This window comes from Pristis pectinata, chromosome 5, assembly GCF_009764475.1.
Source record: "Pristis pectinata isolate sPriPec2 chromosome 5, sPriPec2.1.pri, whole genome shotgun sequence".
NCBI classification, from domain to species: Eukaryota; Metazoa; Chordata; class Chondrichthyes; order Rhinopristiformes; family Pristidae; genus Pristis; species Pristis pectinata.
Genome location: NC_067409.1, coordinates 33,156,855 through 33,177,414, shown reverse-complemented (window position 1 = coordinate 33,177,414; position 20,560 = coordinate 33,156,855). Strand labels below are relative to the sequence as shown.

At 37.3% G+C, this 20,560-nt stretch overlaps 2 protein-coding genes across 5 annotated transcripts in view; both read right to left on the bottom strand.

The window, feature by feature from the left end:
- The window catches only part of LOC127570620 (nebulette-like), a 70,320-nt gene extending 52,565 nt beyond the window's left edge, over window positions 1-17,755 (bottom strand). Inside the window, exons 1-3 of one of the 3 annotated variants that reach the window (XM_052016343.1) lie at window positions 16,931-17,009; window positions 16,420-16,472; window positions 13,360-13,485 (exon numbers count right to left, since the gene is read on the bottom strand). In XM_052016343.1, the coding sequence (XP_051872303.1) occupies window positions 13,360-13,392 (33 nt within the window). In that variant the 5' untranslated portion in view covers window positions 13,393-13,485; window positions 16,420-16,472; window positions 16,931-17,009. Of the gene's footprint in view, window positions 1-2,150; window positions 2,273-13,359; window positions 13,486-16,419; window positions 16,473-16,930; window positions 17,010-17,731 lie in introns of those variants that run through there. The other 2 variants (XM_052016345.1, XM_052016346.1) reach the window with 2 other exon arrangements.
- The window catches only part of LOC127570621 (LIM zinc-binding domain-containing Nebulette-like), a 252,148-nt gene that overhangs the window by 82,503 nt on the left and 149,085 nt on the right, over window positions 1-20,560 (bottom strand). For both annotated transcript variants that reach the window (XM_052016347.1, XM_052016348.1), the window contains exon 4: window positions 18,318-18,425. In XM_052016347.1, coding sequence (XP_051872307.1) covers window positions 18,318-18,425 — 108 coding nt within the window. The remainder of the gene's footprint in view (window positions 1-18,317; window positions 18,426-20,560) is intronic.

Genomic DNA, 20,560 nt, shown 5'->3' with positions numbered 1-20,560 from the left:
GAATTTCAGGTGTGCGTAAAGTAGGACCAGACAATCACCATTAGAAGGGACGTGTCAAGAATTATATGGTGAGGTCAAAACTTTCATGGAATTTTAGAACTGAAACAAAACAGGGGCAGTAGGTTACATTCATCTGATAACTATCTGCTGCTAGCAAGCTAATCATAAAAGTACAAGGTGCTGCTACACATTGAATGTGATGCAGGGGTAAGGGGGATTAAAAATAAAATCATATATCAGAAACACTTTTAGTTGAAGTGGCTACATACAGTTGCTAATGGAATTCATTGTCAGTAAATGTTCAGGCAAAAAGTAAAATACTGGATTCTGTTCAGGTCCACAGAATCTTCAATTAGCAGCTTATTTTTTTTAATTTAAATTTTATTTACAGTGTGGTAACAGGCCCTTCTGGCCCAACGAGTCTGCGCTGCCCATTTTAAACCCAAATTAGCCTACCCGTACGTCTTTGCAATGTGGGAGGAAACCGGAGCACCCGGAGGAAACCCATGCAGACACGGGAGAACGTACAAACTCCTTACAGACGGCGACAGGAATCGAACCCCGATTGCTGGCACTGTAATAGTGTCGCGCTAACCGCTACGCTACCGTGCCGCCCCTCAATATGAATATAGCTATATATAAAATAAAAGCTAATGCAATGTTGAGGTTAAGGGACGTGCCACTGATTGTGAAATTAAGATATATATATATATATATATATACACACACACACACACACACACACACACACACACTGTATATATGTCAGTGTATACTGTACAGTTTATCCTCTAAATTTTAGAAAGACCACTGAGATGACCAAAAGTGTCCATTAGTGAGTGACCACAATTCTGCCTGTTCTGGGGAAACGCAAAAATGGAGAAATGAAAAATCAAGCTGATCTTGTTAGAAAAAGAAATTATGAGCAATTATTTTTAAAATTCTGAAAGAGTAGACACCGTGGATAAAAGCAGACAATTTCCAGAGAATAAACACTTTTGAATAAGGGGATAAAGATGTAAAATTAAATGTAAAAGATTAAGGACAGATAACAAGAGAAAGATTTTAAAAAATACACAGCAGGTTGTGAGCTTACTGAAGGCCTAAATAAATGCATTACTGATTAAAATAGAGACCCAGTCAAGATTTAAGAATAGGTTAGCAGGGTGGCTGAAGAAATGAAGAATAAAAGGATTGGAACAGGATGGTCAGGAGGGTATTTATCCTTTTCATGAGATGTAATCCTAATCCCAAATCAGACTGTTTGGGCTGAAGCCCATTGTTGCATTCTCTTTTCTACATGTATATGTTTACATATTCTTTATTTTAATTCATATGCAATTTTTAGATGAATATATGTGTGACATTCTTAGCAAATATAATTTGGATAATAGACTATTACCTAAAATTCTACATTAAAAAACTGCAATTGCAATGGAGGAGACCAAAATTACCACATGAACGTTACAATATTGACTGGCCAATATAAATGGTTGAAAGAGAAAGAACTGATTGCACTGTAAATATAATTGAACAAAACCTTTTTAAGTACTGTCCAACCAGAATTAGCTGAAACCTTGTGTAGAAACATACCATCTGTGACAAATTGAGACATTTCCTCTGACTCATCTTTCTCCCTAAAAAAAATCCCTTTTACCCTCATGCAACTGGTGCCATTTTAACGAAGCTTTAAAAAGAAAGTGATTAAAAGGAAAAGACTGAAAATGCTGTGCATTAAAATTAATAGCACAGTCCCTGATATACACAGCAGATCCAGAGTCTGAGAATAGAAGACAGCTTGGCGACTTCATGAAGGTCTCAAGAAAGGTATGCAGGACTCACAGTTTTCAAAACTGTCATGAAGAAGATTGCTCAGTATCCCCATCCAACACTCAGCTTCCAAAGTTGCCAAGTCAGCTTACACACTAAATTAAAGCAGCTTTTTTTCTGCATGAAGAACATTGTTGATATTTGTTATAATAAACCAATTTTGTTAATGTTGGCAAAACCACCTGAAAGTGATAGCAATTCATTTAGGAGTGAAAGCTAAAATATTAACTAGAGCCAAAATATAACTCAATTGTGAAATGCAACATATTTTAGTTGCCTTAATGTCTAAAATCTTAGTTGCAATCAAGCTGAAATCTTACCTTGCTTGTATATCTTTCAGTGTCACCATGGTAACCATTAATGCACCACCATTTCAGAATGTTGGCATTCCACTATAAACAGTTCATTCGTTTGTTATTGCTTCCTTCCTGTTGAATTCTGCTTCTGACCCCAAGCTTGCTCTTTCCCTTTTCATTCAAAACAATTAATTCAGTAGGATTTTTAAGTTCCAGAAGACCAGCTATTGCATAACAAATTGTATTAACAATTTGTTTGGGTCAATTAAGATACACAGGATGCATTTCATGGCCAGAGGTTAGTCACATCATCAAGGGTCTCAATTATATGACTAGCATGCTAATTTAGTTGTTTTGAACCAACTTGGTGCCTATTTCCATTCTCCTTTGTAACTTTCTTTAATTCAAAAATAATTATTGCTGACTTAAAGCAACATTCAAGTCCAATTAAAATTGTGGATAAGCAACACCTTTAAAAACAGCTGAGATGGAAGCCTGACTAATCATTACTCCAGTTATTATGGGGGTAGAGATAACCTAGACCACTGCAGTGTCTTTATTTAGCACTGAACTCCAAGTATATTTGTGCCTTTTTATAATTTAAAAAGTCAAATACCAAATGTCAAGAACACATTTGAGGAAACACTATACTTCAACAACCCTCCAGACAATTCTCTTTATGCTCTGTGCCACTTCCACAGTTCTGCAATTTTTCCTGTGTGACTAAAAGCTTCATACACTAAATAATCTTTAAGCTGCATGCTCAGGTTCCACAAAAACCCCGTAATGTGTTTTGCAATGATCCTCAGACTATGCTGGGACTGCTGATAAGCTCTAACCAAAATAATATCTATAGGACAGTGGAAGCTTCAAAACAAGAGAATGCATACTTTGTTAACAGCAAGGCACACCAACTGGTGGCGCTTACATCATACATGCACACGATGACAGAGTTAAAGATAATGAGGTGATGTGTGATGATGAATCTATTCCTGATGTTGGCAATGAATCAACTGCTTTGAAAAGTCACATAACAGCAATGAGTCAAGCCAAGAGGTTGCAAGTTCTGCAGCACAGGAAACAAATCCATTAAGTTCTAAACCAAGATGTACTGTCCGTAAAAAAAAAACACACTGCTTTCTCTCCTTGATACGATTGAACATGTTTCACCTTCCTAATAGTTTCAATGTGCTGACTGGTATTTTCTGTCAGTTCAACCTCCTCAGCTGTGTACTGGTCTCTGGTATTGTATTAATTTCTTGTGCTGAAGAACCTGCAATCTCTTGGTTTGAGTCACCACTGTTTTGCACTCCTCAAACTAGTTGATTCATTATCAAAAAAATGTGTAGATTCATCATCAGACATCACTTTGTAATCTTCAACTCTGTCTTTTGCTGTGATCATCTGATCAACATGGGCACTTCTAACACAAACCAAATATCTTTTGAGAGTACAGACTTTGGTGACTTCACAAAGGTCTCATTCTTACTCACTGGGCTGATGACTTTGACTCCTTTTACTTAGTTGGAATCACTTTATATCTGATCAATGTTTGTTGCTTTAATTGCTGTCTTTCTGCTTTCCCCACTAAGTTAGGTTGTACATTTGTACATTTACCCAAGCTGGTCCACCCTCTGGAAGTGTGTTCATATATTCACTGCAGCACTACAACTTGCTGTATCACCTCAGCAATCTCTGTGGCTATGACCTGGAAATTTTAATCTACAGATCATGGTGTGAACATCTTGCTTCCACTACCTATATCAGATGATTTATGTGGTGATCTCAGCAAACAGCTACATTTTGCTTTTACAAATTCAAATCATAAACACACTGTGACAGCAAAACCACCAGTGTAGGAATTGCTGCTTTAAGTCCCAGGATGGCCAATAATCATTTGTGAAATGGTCTTTCCAGTAGGAAATGAATAACTTCTTCATACAAAAGATATTTTCTCATGCTTCCTTCTCCATTTATGCATAGTTTTATTCAATCTTAATGGGTGTATGCAAAGTAGATGCTGAAAGATTTCCCTGCTATCATCCATAGCATGGTAGATGATAATGCTTATATCATAACGTAAAGCATTGGATGCAAGCCTTAGAGTTTGTTTCTATAATTGTGAAGAGTGATTTGTCACTCAAGCAGCACTTGTTACATCAGGCAAGGATCTGGAATAGTATTGAATCATTTCTAGAAAGGAGCAAAGTTCTAAGACAAAATGCACATTTGGTTTTCATGACTGCAGCAATTTTGTCTTTAACACTGTAGCCCTATTTAACTCCAGACTGACATACATTTCCTTTGGCTATACAAAAGCGCAGTTAGATTTTTCAATTTCACATTGTTATGGAGGAGATAATTCAGTACTTCCTCCGAAATATATAGGCTATCTTTCTTAGATGTGGCAATCAGAAGATCTTTGTAGTGGCACAGAAAATTTTCAATGCCCTGTAAAAACGTAACCATCATGGACTGAAAGTTCTTTCTTGAAAATTAATGTGATATAGCAACTCAGTGTACACGAGAAAATAGGAGGAGTAGGTCACCAGGCCCCTCAAATCTGCCCTGCCATTCAATATCACTTGAATTACACTTGCACATTGTTGTCGTGTGTACCTTCTTCTAGCATGTGCAGCACTTGGTGTCTTCAAAAGAACAACTGCACAGGGAATCAATGCTGCTGCACCTACATCATTGACTCAAGCCACCTGCAATCACATGATGCTGCCCCTCTTTCTAGACCCATTAAGGATGGAATTCTTTGGCCTTTTAGGTTGCCACCTCCATGGAGGTTGTGACCCTACAAGCCAAACAAATTTGAAGCTTTTTATACCTAATAACGTAAATGGAATCCTTTTGTCTCTTAAACCACACATGAACCTCTCTCAGAAGCAGATCTAAAAACTATCTTGTGATGCTTTGATAAATAAAAACTTTGATTCCTAAAAAATATTTGATGCTTTGATAAGTCTTTCAGCACAACAAAGCAGTCATTCTTAAAAAAGTACAGAAAATACAGGAAATACTCAGATCATGCAGCATCTGTGGAAAAGGAAAAAGATGAATGGTCTTTCAATAGTTTTGAAGGTCACAGACCTGAAGTGCTAACTCTTTCCCTCTCTCCATAGATGCTGCCTGACAAGCTATACTTGTGTTTTTATTTCACATTTCCAGCTCTTTGTTTTTCCATGTAAAAACTCACAGTTTCTCCAAGTTTCAAGCAGCTTTTGAATCACCGGCGATCTCTAATCACAATAATATCAGCTAGACACAAGGAGCTTCAAATCAAGTATCTACACATTATGAAAGATTAACAGCAAAGTACACCAACACAGGGTGCTTACATCGTCATTTTTCTCTTGGCCAGTCACTCAGGATTGAGGATGATTTGCTTCCACTCCAGTTATGTGGGTTCTGTGGTGGCTGATGAGGCCAGAGTGGGAACCACAAACTCTGCCACAGATGGGGCAGGATGTATCTGATGGGGCAGACGGATAGATAGGCTGGGAGGAGATACTATCTTTCCACCATTTATTCTGGACTTCTGCATGCTTCTGACAAAGGGTCTCCAAGGTTCTCAATGCCATCTCTGATGGCCCTTCTCCATTTTGGTCAATTATAGGCCAGGGTATCTCTTGAGTCGGTGAGTGAGGTAACATTTTCTCAAGAAGGCTTCGAGAACATCCTTGAAATAATTCCTCTGTCCTCCTGGTAATCTCAGGCCATTAAAGCTTGGCATAGACAGCCTGGTTAAGGAAGTTGGTCTCAGGCATGTGAACAATCATCCATCAGAATTGACTGACTGTAATTAAGCCTATCTACGTGTATGACACCATTAAATTCAATAGTTGTATGACTTACATATTACGCACAAGTGCACTACAATCTCTTATTAAATTTCATAATAAATATGAGCATGGTACTCTCATTGAGAATGGGAAATTATTGCCCCCAAACCATACAATTCAAACATAAAATCTGAAGAATCATATTTTTTTTAATAAATTACAATTCCTGATCCAAAATTCATTTCAAAAGAATCAAAATGCCTCAGGTTGCCCATAGTGATATTTAACTTGGACTAATGTCAATAGCAAGAAGTTAAGACACGCAATAAATATTCACAAAGTGCTTCCACTGGTTCCTATTTGACAACAGCAGGGTAAAACAGAAAAGCATTAAATAACCTATGTAGTTTAAATGTGTTTTATCATATACCTATAGTTTACTACTAACATGTAAATTCTCCACATAGAGATGCTTCACCTTCCCTTTGACGTAATGTTTTAGCAAAATGCATATTCTCAAATATTCACCCAGCAATCTGTTTCCAAGCAGCAGTGAACACATTTTAGTAGTTACAATTTGGCTAGCTACCAAAATTCCATGAGGAAATAAAACTTGGTCTTTTAAGATTAGAAGCAACAGACCTCTGATCTGTCACAGAAATTAAATTTACAATTCAAAAGGAAATGATGAATCTCTTTACACTCCAGCAAGCATTATTTAAGGAACTTTGTAATCAGACTGTTGCAGAATAGAACTGAATTTTGTCAAACTCAATATGCAGGCCATGTAGCAGAAGTTGATATTTAGTGCAGGAAAACAAAGTTAAATAAGATCTGAAATACATTTGCAAAATTTATTCCAGAGAATGGCAAATTGACCATCAGATTGACAAAAACAAAGTACTATAAAAAAAGAGAGAAGAGTGATTTCTGAAAGTAAATTGAAATAACAGGGAATAGTTAAGGAGGATGTTCGCACCTTAAGGGAACCTCATGGAATTAAACTGATGCCTACATTTTGAAAATGGTACTAAGTACAGAGGCCATTAACATTACCATCCAACATCCTTGTATGATACCAGAGGTCAATGAAAAAGAGCTCCTAGATTGCCTAAAGGAGCTAAATGCCAAAAAATAATCAGAATAACCTCAGATTACATTAAAATAATGGAGGATATGTGTGAAGCACTGCAGGACATTAGTTCTGATAAATGCTCAGAAGACTACAAACAGGGTGACAAAGCTATCTTTGGAAATCACAGACTCATTAGCTGGTCTAAAAGCTAATCGAAGCAATAAACAGAAACAAAGCATAACTTCTCAAAGGGAAGTACATTTGGGTGAAGCAGCTGGCATATTTCAGTGATGATATCCTTATTGAAACACGGATGTCTCACACTTATCGTTCCTCTGAGGTTCTGGTAGAAGAGCTGCTCCCTGAATATCATAGAACATAGAACAGTACAGCACAAGAACAGGTCCTTCAGCCCATGTTGTTGTGCCGAACTAATTAAACTAGTAATTAAATGCCTAACTAAAATAATCTCTTCTGCCTACACAATCACTCTATTCTTTGCACACTCATATGCCTAAGAGGATCTTTAATGCCTCTATTGTATTTACCTCCACTACCACTCTTGGCAACACATTCCAGGCTCCCACTGTTCTCTGTGTATAAAAAAACTTGCCTCGCACATCTCTTTTGAACTTACCCTCTCTCATCTTAAATGCATGCCCTCTGGTATTAGACATTTCAACCCTGGGGAAAAGATACCGGATATCTGAAAAAGATATCCTGGGAGGATGTGGCCTCTTGCTGACAACCCTTCTTCACACCCAGTCCTTCTCCTCCCATCTTCTTCTAACAAACTGCCCTGCTCTGTATGCCCCTTACTCATCCTTCCAGTCAGTAGAGGAACTTCTACAAGCATGCTTACGTCTGGGAGCACATAATTTGCATGGAAGCCTTAAAGTCCAAAAAGAATGCACTTTGGCAATGCATGATCAAGACAGATTATCAAGATCCAAAATGGCAGCACTGATAACAAAGCAACACTGCACAATAATTGGTATCATGATGTTCTTAATGTGACTATGACTTCATTAAATGGCAACATTTTCAACAATGCCATTTACACCCTCCCCTCCACCCACCTACCACCCACCTACCACGGCCCCCCAGTTGTGCATACATTTTGGAACTGTAAAGACAGACCAATGCCTAGAACTCACATGTGCAGATCTGAATTTTGCACCGTAGAATTCAGGGATTGGGGTGGATGGCAGTGAGGGGATTGTAGGACTGAACAACTAACGAAAAGCCATGAAGGAATTCACATTGGAAGAAATTTATCCATTAAGTGCACAGTATTGTAATGCATACATATTGTAACTGAGTTTCACTGCAGACAAAGAAACAGAATTTCAGAGGCAGAGTTCAGTACTACCAGGGATGAATTTGTACTCCTGGGAGTTTAAATTTCAAGCTTGGGCCAAAGTCATAATTTTACAAGGAAAGCAGGGATTGAACATAAGAAAAGCAACCATTCAGGTCTGTTCCACATCCAATATGACTAATCTGTAATGTAACTCCCAATTTTCCTTTTTCTCTGTTTTCTTCATATCACTTTATACACTTACTAAAGAAAAATCTGTCAGTCTTAATCTGACCATTTCAATTGACCCAGCATTCAAAGTCACTACCTCGTTATTCTTTTTTTGCACTATTTTATTTATTTTTGTAATTTATAGTAATTTTATGTCTTTGCATTTTCTGCTGCCACAAAACAATAAGTTTCATCTAAGTCAGTGATAATAAATCTGATTCTGAGATTCTTTAAAGTCTTAAGAGAAGAAAGTTCCAGATGACCTTGACTCTTTACTTGAAAATGTACTTCCCGATATGAATCCTAAATAGCCTTGCACTAACTTTAAGAAAATGACCATCGTTTTGGATACTCCCACAGAGTTAATATTTTAACTAAGCTACCCTATCAAAACCTTTTATTTCATTTTAAACTCCTCAATTAAATCATCCTGCAATCTTGTAACTCAAGCGACTACAAACTTAGTTTATTCAATCTGTACCCTCCAATTTAACCTTTGAAATCCAGTGAATTTGCACTACACTGTCCTCCAGTGTATGAGCATCCTTCCTGAAAATATATTGTTCAGAAAGGAATCCAGACTCAAGAGGCTCCATACTACTGCAGTATCACAATCTCACTCCTGCAACTTGCTGTCTTTACAAGATAAGTCCAAATTTCAATTCATTAAATAAATTGGACCTATACTGTCCAGTAGAATAATGAGAGATGATCTCATCAAAATACGTATTGTTTTCTCAGGAAGAATAATCTGGAAAATTAGGTGACATTCTTTTAGAATAAGGTGTTGCCCATTTAAGACAGTAATGAGGAGGGTTCAGAAAAAGATAAAACATTCTCTTCAACTATTGCTCCGTTTATTATGTCCCCTGATAACATCCTCCCAACCACACATCTTACGATCCCATGAATTGTCAATCCTTATAATCTACAAACACGTAAATGCAGGTCTCAATTCCTTCACCCAACTGGTGATTACCTTCCTGCAATTTTATTCTTTTTTTCTGGGTAGTTCCAAATGAAAAAATTAATAGTCTTATTCAAGACATATTACAGGTGTTAAAACTTCTTGACATTTCACCCCTTTAACACAAAAGTATCTAGAAATGTCTATGTAATTAAATGCCAGGTATTTCATTGCCAAGGGTGGGGGGGGGGGGGCTGATTTACTGTTGTAATATATTCACCAATGAAGTATGTTAACAACTGCTGATTACTTTCTTCAGGAAGACATCTTTGATTGCTTGATTTTTCTATATAGCGAATATAGAGCAGTGATTCTAACCAGTAATCTAATCAAGCAGTTCAGATGCCATTACAAAGAGATTTATAACTATCTTCTGTGCCCTGATTGCAACTTTTGCTTTTAATAACTGTCATATTGTTTTAAAATATTGCTATTTTTATCGAGTTCCTCTATGGAGATTTAGGTCCCTTTTTTTGCCAGCAAACTGACATTAGTACAGCTGCCAGAGCAATTCATATCATTGCTATGTGACAACATTCAGTATGAAGAATTTCTCCACAGATGAATGTGTGCAATCATTTTCATAGGATATCTGTGCAAGAAAAATATTATTTGTTATTCACTGGCCAGCTGCCTCCAACTGCCTGCCAAACCAGGAATTAGTTTCTTTCCCTGGTCAATATGACCCTTTGGGGAAATACAGCTTACTTCCAGCATGCTCATTATTGCAGATGGGTTGAGGAAGAATATCTCTGTGCTCTGCTGGTAGAAGTAGGAAGGAGAGCCATTGTGGACAGGAAAGAGAGATGCTCTTGGAGAAATAGAGTTATACAGCATGGAAACAGGCCCTTCAGCCCAACTCGTCCATGGTGAGCAAGGTGCCTTCCTAAGCTAGTCTCATTTGCCCATATTTGGGTCATACCTCTCTAAATATTTCCCATCCATGAACCTGTCTAAATGCCTTTTAAATGTAATTGTACCCGCCTCAAACCACCTCCTCTGGCAGCTCATTCCATATACCTACTACCTCAGTATGGAAAAATCTGCCCCTCAGGTCTCCTTTAAATCTTTCCCCTTTCAGCTTAAACTTTGTCCTTTAGTTTCAGACTCACCTACCCTGGGAAAAAGACTGCGACCGTCCACCTTATCTATGCTACTCATGATTTTATAAACCTATATAAGGTTATCCCTCAGCCTCCTAGGCTCCAGGGAAAATGGTCCCAACTTATCCAACTCTACTTATAATTCAACTCTCCAGTCCCTGCAATATCCTTGTGAATCTTTTGTGCACCCTCTGTTGATGCTGTGTGGAAGTAGAGATAGTGGGGTCCGAAGGGAAAAGATGCAGAAGGTTGACCACATAAGTTAGAAGGAGAATGGTAAGGAAGATGCCAATGCCAACTGGGTAAGCAGATGAACTACCTACTGTAGTAAAGGTGAAGGGAAGAGGAACAGCACCATGTTGCATGGCATGTGCAGAAACTAAAATGTATCTGATCTAGCAACACAAAGTATTAATACACACATTAGCCTGCAATGAGGAGCAAAACCTCATTATGCATGCCACGATCTTCAACTGTAGATGAAGGCAAGATGGGAATGACAGCCATGTCAAATATCATAACATGTCTTTAGGGCATTTTGCCTTCTCAAATTTTGGGAAATATATCTGTCTTTCTTAAGCTGTCAGTTTACGTTGATTGAACACATTAGAATGAATTCATTCAACGAAATTCCACCTAACTCAAAATAAACATATTCAAAACTACCACCATAATTTTTATGGTGGGCTGGTAGGGGAATCCCATGGGCTCCCTGATGTAAAGCCAAAGTCACTTTAACATTCTGGACACATTTAAATGGTTCATGCTTGTCTCCTGCCCAAAATTTGCAAGATAGCCAAGATGCCCTACATACAAGAACAAAGATACCAGGCACAGACAGAAATTAGGATGGAAGCCAAATGATCTGGGGCACAGTTGAAAATAGTCCTCGGGAAGATAAATAATGCAGCGAGAGCAGTCAAAACCCACTGCAGTCAGCAAATGTTGAGAGAAATATGGGAAGTTTCTCCTGGACTAGGTAGAACTTCCCATCTATATAAAAAAAAGTTAACAGTTACCAGGATCTCTTCTAGTCCAATGTTATTTGGTGAAATGACTAAGGATCATCACTAAGGACTGTCACCATCTGGGACATGCCCTCTTCACATTACTACCATCAGGGAGGAGGTACAGGAGCCCAAAGACCCGCACTCAACGATTCAGTAACAGCTTCTTCCCCTCTGCCATCAGATTTCTGAATGGTCCATGAACACTACCTCATTATTCCTTTTGTTTTTGCACTATGTATTTATTTTGTAATTTATAGTTTTTTGTCCTTGCACTTTACTGCTGCCGCAAAACAACAAATTTCACGTCATATAAGTCAGTGATCATAAACCTGATTTTGATATGTGCTTTCCAGTTTTAAAATTATGTAGTTGTCACCCCTGCCTGACTGAAAGGGACAGCGTCAATGCTGTACAAATTAAAACGGCAGAAGATAGGACTGCTGTGCCAATGCTATAGCCACCACTAACCAACCTTTAACTTCCCACCAATAGTTTTGATTAGGAGAGGAAGAATAAAGTCAGGATTTATATTTATTAAGTATATGGCAAAATAAATATCAAAAGGAGGGTCATCAGTGCTTTCTTCTTACTTTGAATATAACACCCTGGATTGGTGAAAGACATTACCCATTTATTTCTCTTATTCATTTACATGCACATTAAAAGTCCTTCATGAACATTTTATACCTGTTCCTATATTTTAGGACAATGCAAAGTACAATAAACTTTATATATTTTCCTAGTACATCTTAGGTCATGCTGTACAACAGTTATGGTTCCAAGTTCCCTCGTTTAGTTTTGTCAGGGCTGGTAACATGAAGAGTTTGATACAAATTTGGAGTTATACTACACCATCACTGCAGTCAGCTATGCCATATGAATGGTAGAGGAGTGCACACACTAGGACTAAAAGAATTATAGATGGATTAGAATAAGGAAAATAATGATATTGTACATCACAGATTTCAGACTGGATTACATTTCCATCATAATATGCATGTAATTAGCTACATTCAGAGTCCTTGCAATCTTGTGACAGTGGTAATTTTTCAGCTGCTTTTAAAAAAATGCATCACAAAGAGGCCTATATACAAGTCAACATTGTGTTCTGTAAACTCAAAACCCCTGGGAAAAGCCAGTGTACAGGAGGCCACATCATGAGCACCGAATGCAGTAGTCCAAATTGGAAGAGGTGCAAGTGAACCTCTACATCAGTTGGAAGGGCTGTTTAAGTGACCATGTTGGAAGAGATGCAAGTAAACTGTTGCCTCCCTGGGAAGGGCTGTTTGGTTACATTGCTGACTGTTTGACGGAGGATCTGCGCTCTACAACAGCCATTTCAAGCTTCCAGTTGCATGTCATTTTAACTCTCCTTCCCACTCCCAGATTAACCAGTCTGTCATTGGCCTTCTCCATTGCTAGAGAGAGGCCAAGTGCAGACTGGAAGAACAATACCTCAAGTTCTGCTTATGCAGCTTACAACCCAAGGGTATAAACACTGAATTTTGCAATTTCAGGTAAACCATACCCCCAGTGTTGTCCTCCCACATGCACTTACCTATCTAGTTTCCCTCTCCTTGCATTCATTTTTCCCATCCCCTCCTCCCACCTGGTTCCATCTTCCCATCATCCCCTCTCCATTTGGTTCCACCTATCACCTACCAGTCCCTAACCCACTCCCCCGCACCCACTATACTATTAAATACTAGCAATGTTTCCTCTTCCGTCTCAATCTCAACCCAAAACATTGACTTACAGCTTTTGCCTCCACAGACGCTGCTTGACCCATCGAGTTCTTCCAAAGTTCCGTTGTTTGTTCCAGATTCCAGCATCTGCACTCTCTTTTGTCTTCAGTAATCAATGTTGTCTGCTTTTCACAGCACTTGTATGGAAATTCAAGACTTTAGTTTCAACAACTGGAGAATGTTATCAATTACAATGCTTTTTTAAAAATAGAGTAATTCAGAATGAAATGATAGAAGAACTAATGCGATGCTTATGAACATTTAGCAAGTAATAAAAAGTCAGCAGCAATATAAGGAAATAATGTACATTATCTAAAAATTATCTTCTGTGATAACTATTTCACTGGGAATATAATTCAAAAGTTTCATATAGTCCCATGCAGGGCAAGTAATTCAAGAAAATAAAAAGGAAATAGATTATTAAGCAACACTAATGACCCAGCCCACTCTACTTAATTTAAATCAAGGCTACCAATTATGGCAATTTTGCAGTCAATAAACTAAATTACAGACAAATATTTATTCAAAAAATTGAAAAATTGATTTTGAATTTGAAGGCACTACATTATACCACATCATTCCTAAATGGCTTCCTAAGTGCATATTCAGCTTGTTTTGTATGATAATTAATACAGGGAGTGTAGTTACATTCCAGCTGACAGAAAAAAGCATACTGGCTGAAACTAAGAGTGTGTATATATATATATATATATATATATATATATATATATATAGATAGATAGATATATATATATATATATATATTAAAAAAACATCATACAAACAAGGATAATTACAACTAAAATTATTTATACCACCCAACACATCTTTGCCATAATCATACAGCATGCAAATTAAAATCAAATCCAAATAGTGGAAATGTTTTCAAAAATTCTGGGAGAAAAGATCATTGGTGAAGCATTGAAGACAGTTAGCTTAAGGGTCCAACAGACCTGAGGAACCAACTGTAGTGACATACTAGAACTGAGATAAGTGACCTCTAATCAGAACAACACTCTTCTCTTGTATTAGGTATAATGCCAGCCAATAAAGACTCCCGATTCCCATCAACTTCAATTTTATGAGAGCTCCGGATTCCACAGTCATTCAAAGTCTGACATCCAATCAAAGGCAGTCACTCTCCCCTCATTTCTGGAACTTAACATTCAGGCCATAACTGAACAAGGGCTGCAAGGGTCTGAAGAAACCAATCCCAGCAAAACCCAATCTGAGCATCAATGACACTAATTATTACTTGATTTCATTGTTGATGTCACTATCCATCACTGTCCCCTTTTTAAAGAGTAAATGAATGGATTTGTCCTTTTTTAACGAGCATTCCATACCTCAGCAATTCTCCATATGTTAATAAATGGAACTGCATTAGAGATAAGAGTTGGGGGAGGAAGGTTGAGAAGTAATCCAGTCAGCATTTCTGGCTGTAACATTCAGCTTGTCTTTTGTCCTCATCAATGAGGATGAGGATGGGGATATTCATGCAGCCTTCCCCTTTCATGGTTGTTTAACTGCCCAACAATCATAACTGCTTGCGTCAACTCTAGAGAGGTTTAAACTGATCAACTGTTTGCAAGATAGCTTTTTCTATAGCTTCCTGCTTCCATTGATTATTTAAGTGTTGTAGCTTTAGGTCCAATGCTGCTCTCCTATGCACCTCATTGAACTAAGCATGGTCCTCAGGCTCGATTACAATAGAACTGAGAGATATGCCACATCATGAGCTTAAAAGTTACAGTGAAGGGTAATTCTAGTCCTGCCACAGTGGCTCAGAGATCGCTGGTTTTGTGTTGATGGTTCTATTCTGCAGCTACCTCATTTTTCATGGTGGCAGTGCTTTAGAAAACAGTGATGGATGTGATCATAGTGAAGAAGGGACTTTGTCTCTACAAGGAATATCTGGTCATCAGTTTTACAAATGATATGGTGCCTCTGTAACAGTTTTTCCCTCATCTCTCACCACATTCCACAACCTGGCCATTAGACCTTTAATGATTCAGTCAAACTAAGTCAACTAAATCGTTTGTTGATATACATTGAAGTCCCCTATGCAGAGTAAATTCTATGCCTTTAGTGCCCTTGCTGTTTCTTCCAGATGGTGTTCAATAGCTGTTTGAGGATGGTCAATGACAATCAACATCTTTGCCTTGAGAATGGGTGTAGAGTTCCCTTAAATCCAATTCTTCCCATGTGTATACATTTTTGCCATAATCATTGGTGGCATAAATGTATGCAGATCCCGTAGGCAGAGAAGGACATATCCAGCAATGGTGATGGAAATGTCTGGGACCTTGACTGCAGTGTGTGACTCCATGAGTATGACTACGTCAGGCTGTTGACTGACTTCTCCGTAGGGCAGCTCTCTCAATTATATATGAAAATACAAGGAGTAGCTCAAGCCTCTGCTCTGCCATTTTGTAAGTTCATGGCTCATCTAATCATAACCTCACCTAGGTAGACTCAAACACAGTTCTCAGAAGTTAAGGAGGTAAATTCTTCCCAGAGTTGACTGGGTGAGATTTACATTTGTTATATCCCAGCTTGTCCTCAAGGGTATAGTGAACGGCTGTCAGCTTTATACTTAAAGATGTTAGCATGATGTATGTTATTTAAGAGGATAGTTAAGAGTAGTCATCCTCATGGCTCTCAGTCCGAAATCATTTCTCTAAAGAATATCCTTGAACCTTCTCCATGTCCATTCCCATAAACCATTTGGGAAGAATGAATGCAGTATTCATTGGGTGAAATTCAGGCATAAATCTGCCAATAACTCCAATAAAAACTGCTTGCTACACATGGAAATATAACTGTGATGAAAAATGATTGGTTGAGAGGGGCGTGGCTGGAATCTCTGGTGCAATCTAGTGTTCTTTTATGGTTAAAAATATAACATTAAAAGACAAGAGCCAGAATTTATGGCCCTGCTATGGCTTACTTTGAAATAACTATGACTATCACTACTATGAAAATATTTTATTTTAAACAGAAATTTTCCATTTTGAGTAAAAAATCTGCACCAAATATATAAATTTTAAAAAAAATATTTCTTAACTTACCCATTTTTTAAAAATCCATAGGAAGGCAAGAGAATGTTACCTGTTGAACTTTGCTGGAATTGCATTTAATATGTTTAAGTCATTGGTGACATAATTACACATGTAATGCAAAACATTTCTAATCACAGGCAGGAAATTACAAAGTTTCAGAAAATAATTTCAGTAAATAGTTTTAGCTATTATAATATTCAGCAGACAGATTACAGAATTAAACATTCACTGAAATTCACCTGCATTCAAAATAAAGCAATTGCTTTTATTACCGACTTACAAAGATATACTAATCAATAACAAAGGCATCAAATGCCAATCAATAGCAAAAGCATGCCAAATCTGAGGAAAGTTTGATATCGATATAAGCAAAAAGAATTAGGAAATTATTTAAATTATCTCATTAAATACAATACTCTGGTCTATGATTCTATGACTCTAAATCTTATTTTACAAGACTATACCCAGTTAATGTCATTTTACACCATGCTAGCACTGATCATTCACTGAGGCAACTCACCAAAGATCAATTAACAAGTGCTGAAATAATCCAAATTGCAAAGATTTTCTAAGATTTAATGGTACACAGATGTAAGTTTATTCACATGATTGATCACCTTGCTGCATCCACATACCACTCTAAGTGCATGTTAAATCACTTTAAGGGTGTATTTCACAAACTGTGCCTTCAGGGTTTGATTTCAATGACTGTGGCTTTTCTGCAATAAACCAGAAAATAAAATTATTTTATGTTTATTATATAAGCAGAAAAATATATTTTAATTTATTAATTTATTTTAAGTTACTGATTAATTCCTGATCAAAATAATTCAAGTCTTTAAAAGTTCAAGTAAAAAAAACCCTACCTTATTTTACTATATTCTTCAATGTCCATTAGCCTTTGTAGATGCACTTTAACGTGTGAAACTCGAGACGTTCAGTTCAAAATGATTAATTGTGCTGTCAATGTGCCTTAATGTTCCTTATAGTTGTGTAAAAACATTTCTTGGTAATAACAAACACCAGAAAAAATCCACTGTGCTCAGCCAAACATTTCCATTTTAATGTTAGTTCATGCAGCTTAAGATAAGTGATCCACTGCATTTACACAATTCTTAAAGACCACAAGAATTCTGATCTAATTCAACAATTACTGGAATAATTACTCTGAAGCAAAATATTTCACCTAGAATTTGGCATATTTTTTGAAAAAGGCAAATTCATTATTTGGAAGAAAACTTTAGGTGACAGCAATGTCCAATTATTCATGTGGTCTTCAACAGACAATGCACAGACAGAGGAACAGATTGTGGGTCGGTACCTTTACTTAACATAAGATGTATTGAACTTGAATTAATTCAGGTAGTGGAAGATCAAGAAAGCCTAACATCCCTTCAGTCTGCACAGACCTTCAGAGATTAAGAGATGGGAAAACAAGTAAATACAATTTAAAAAAGCCAAGATTATTGCAAATTTAAACATTTTTCTTTCTGAATCAAGCGGTGATGGTTACATTCATAACTGATATATGGTGTATTTTTGTGCATATATGTCCATGTGTATGTCACAACACTCTCACAGCCTCACATGCACTTCCAGAATCTGTATGAAATAAAACAATTCTCATCATTGAGAAATAAAACTGTAGGAACAAATTAACAGAACATTTCTTTTGGGTGGGATGCACTGCACATTACAAAGTAAAACAGGAAATAGTTTGGAGGAGAATTAACTGGACTTCCCATATCATTCCACATTCCACATCCAGGCAATCTATTTTCATCACACATATTTGCATTCTCTCCATACACTGCAATTCAATCTGCATATCATTTAATTTAGCAAAACAAAACAAGAACAGAGAAAACACTGTTCTCATGCATGTTCTCGCACAGAACATTACATACATTACTGATTTGTTCTTGAGTTCTTTTTAGTCTTTGTAGTTCAGGAGTGTCAGTAACAATGCTAAATCCTCTCCCCCGGTTCTTTTCAAAGTCTTCTTTGTATTTGGCCTGGAAGAAAAAGAAATTGTTTAAAAACCATTTTTGTCATAGATGTACTCAGAATCATGAAATGTTATCTCACAGGAGAAGGCCATTTGGCTCACAATGTCTGTGCCAACTCTTGGAACCAAGCTCTACTAACATATTTGCTCATAATCCTGCACACTATTCCCTTTAAATCTTTATCCAATTAAATTTTTTTTTGAAGTTATCAAAGAATTAGCTTCCAAAATACAGACATGCTGTGCAATCAGATCATAATTATGTTGAGTAAAAAGATATTTTCCTAATGCTATCTCTAATTCTTTTGCCAGTCTCCTGGAATCTGTGTCTACTGGTTACTTGTAATTCTGGAACTGGATTGTTTCTCATTTAGTAAATCAAAACTAATAAATATTTTGAACTGCTATAAAAACTTTCTCTAACCTCCTTTACTGTAAGAGAACAACCCAATTTCTCCTGTCTCACCAAACAACTGGTTTTTCATCCCTGATATTATTCTGGTAAATTTCTTCTGTGCCTACTCTGAAGACTTAACATCAATCTTAAATGGAAATGTCCGGAATGGCAGTAGCACACCAGATGAGGCCTATGTAGATTTAATCCCTCATTTATGCAGTGCATTCCTCATCATAAAGCCTTCACAATACAAAAATTCTTCCAAACAACCTTCTCAACCTGTCCTGTCATCTTCACAGATGTGCATACATGCATCCCCCAGTCCTTCTGTTCCTGAACCCTCCCTTAAAAATTGATCTATATAGTCTATATTCCCTTGCCACATTCCATTACCAAAATGGATTAATTTATACTTCTCAAAATGAAATTTCATTTGCCGTGTAACAGTACACCACACAGGTCTATATCTTCCTGAAATCTCATGCTATCTATTGCAGCAAGAACATACTCATGTAAGAAAGACAAGCAGAAGTAGGCTATTCTGCTTCTCATGTCTGCTCTGCCCTTCAATTAAATCATCACTCATCCTTAACCTCAGCAACTCTTTCCTGCACTAACCCAACATCCTTTAATGCACTCAACATCTTAAAAATCGATCGATCTGCCCTGAATATAGTCAATGACTAATCTTCCACAGCCCTCCTTGGTAGTGAATCCTTGGAATTCTCTACCTTCTGGGTGAAGATGTTTCTTCTCATCACTGTCCTAAAAGGCCAGCCTCTTATTTTCAGACTGTAACATTCCAGCCAGGGGACACATAAACTCTGCATTTATCCTGTCCAGATCCTTAAGAGTTTTCTATACTTCAGGGGGATCACTTCTCATTCTTCTAAACTCAGAAGAAGAGTCTACTCACGGAACAAAACTGCCATCCCAGGAGTCAATTTGGCGAAACTTAACTGCTCTCCCTCAACTGCAGGTATAGGGAGACCAGATCTATAAACAAAATTTCAGATACAATCTTACCATGGCTCTTTACAATTGTTGCAAGATGTCACTAATCTTGCAATAAAGGCCAATATACAACTCGCTTCCCTAATTGCTTCCTGAACCTGCACATTAACATTCAGTGATTCATGTACAAAAACAAGTACAGGTATCTCCGAACACCAACACATTTTAAACACTTACTATTTTAAAAATATTCTACCTTTCTATTATTTCCTATCAAAGTGGATTATCTCACAATTTTTTTATATGATTTTCCATCTGCCATGCCCCTTCTCGTTCATTTTACATGCCTATACTCTGCTGAATCTACACCTTCCTCACAGCCCACACTGCCACTCGGTTTTCTATCAGCAGCAAAATTGGACATACTATATTTGATGCTCTTATTTGACTCAATTGATTGTGAACAGCTAGGGCCCTGGCATCAGTCCCTGTAGCACTTCACTGGCCACAGCCTGTCAACCTGAAAATTACTCATTTATTCCCATTCTCTATTTTCTGCTCATTAACCAATTCCCAATCCATGCAAGTATGCACTCTGTTTGTTTAATAATATCTTGTTCAAAGGTCTTCTGAAAGTTGAAGTACACATTATCAACCAGTTCACCCTTATCTTTTCTGCTAGTTACAGACTCCAAACATTCCCTGAGATTTGTCGAACATGATTCCTCTTTCATAAATCCATATTGATTCTGCCCAGTCCTTTTATTATTTTCCAAGTGCTCTGTTAACAC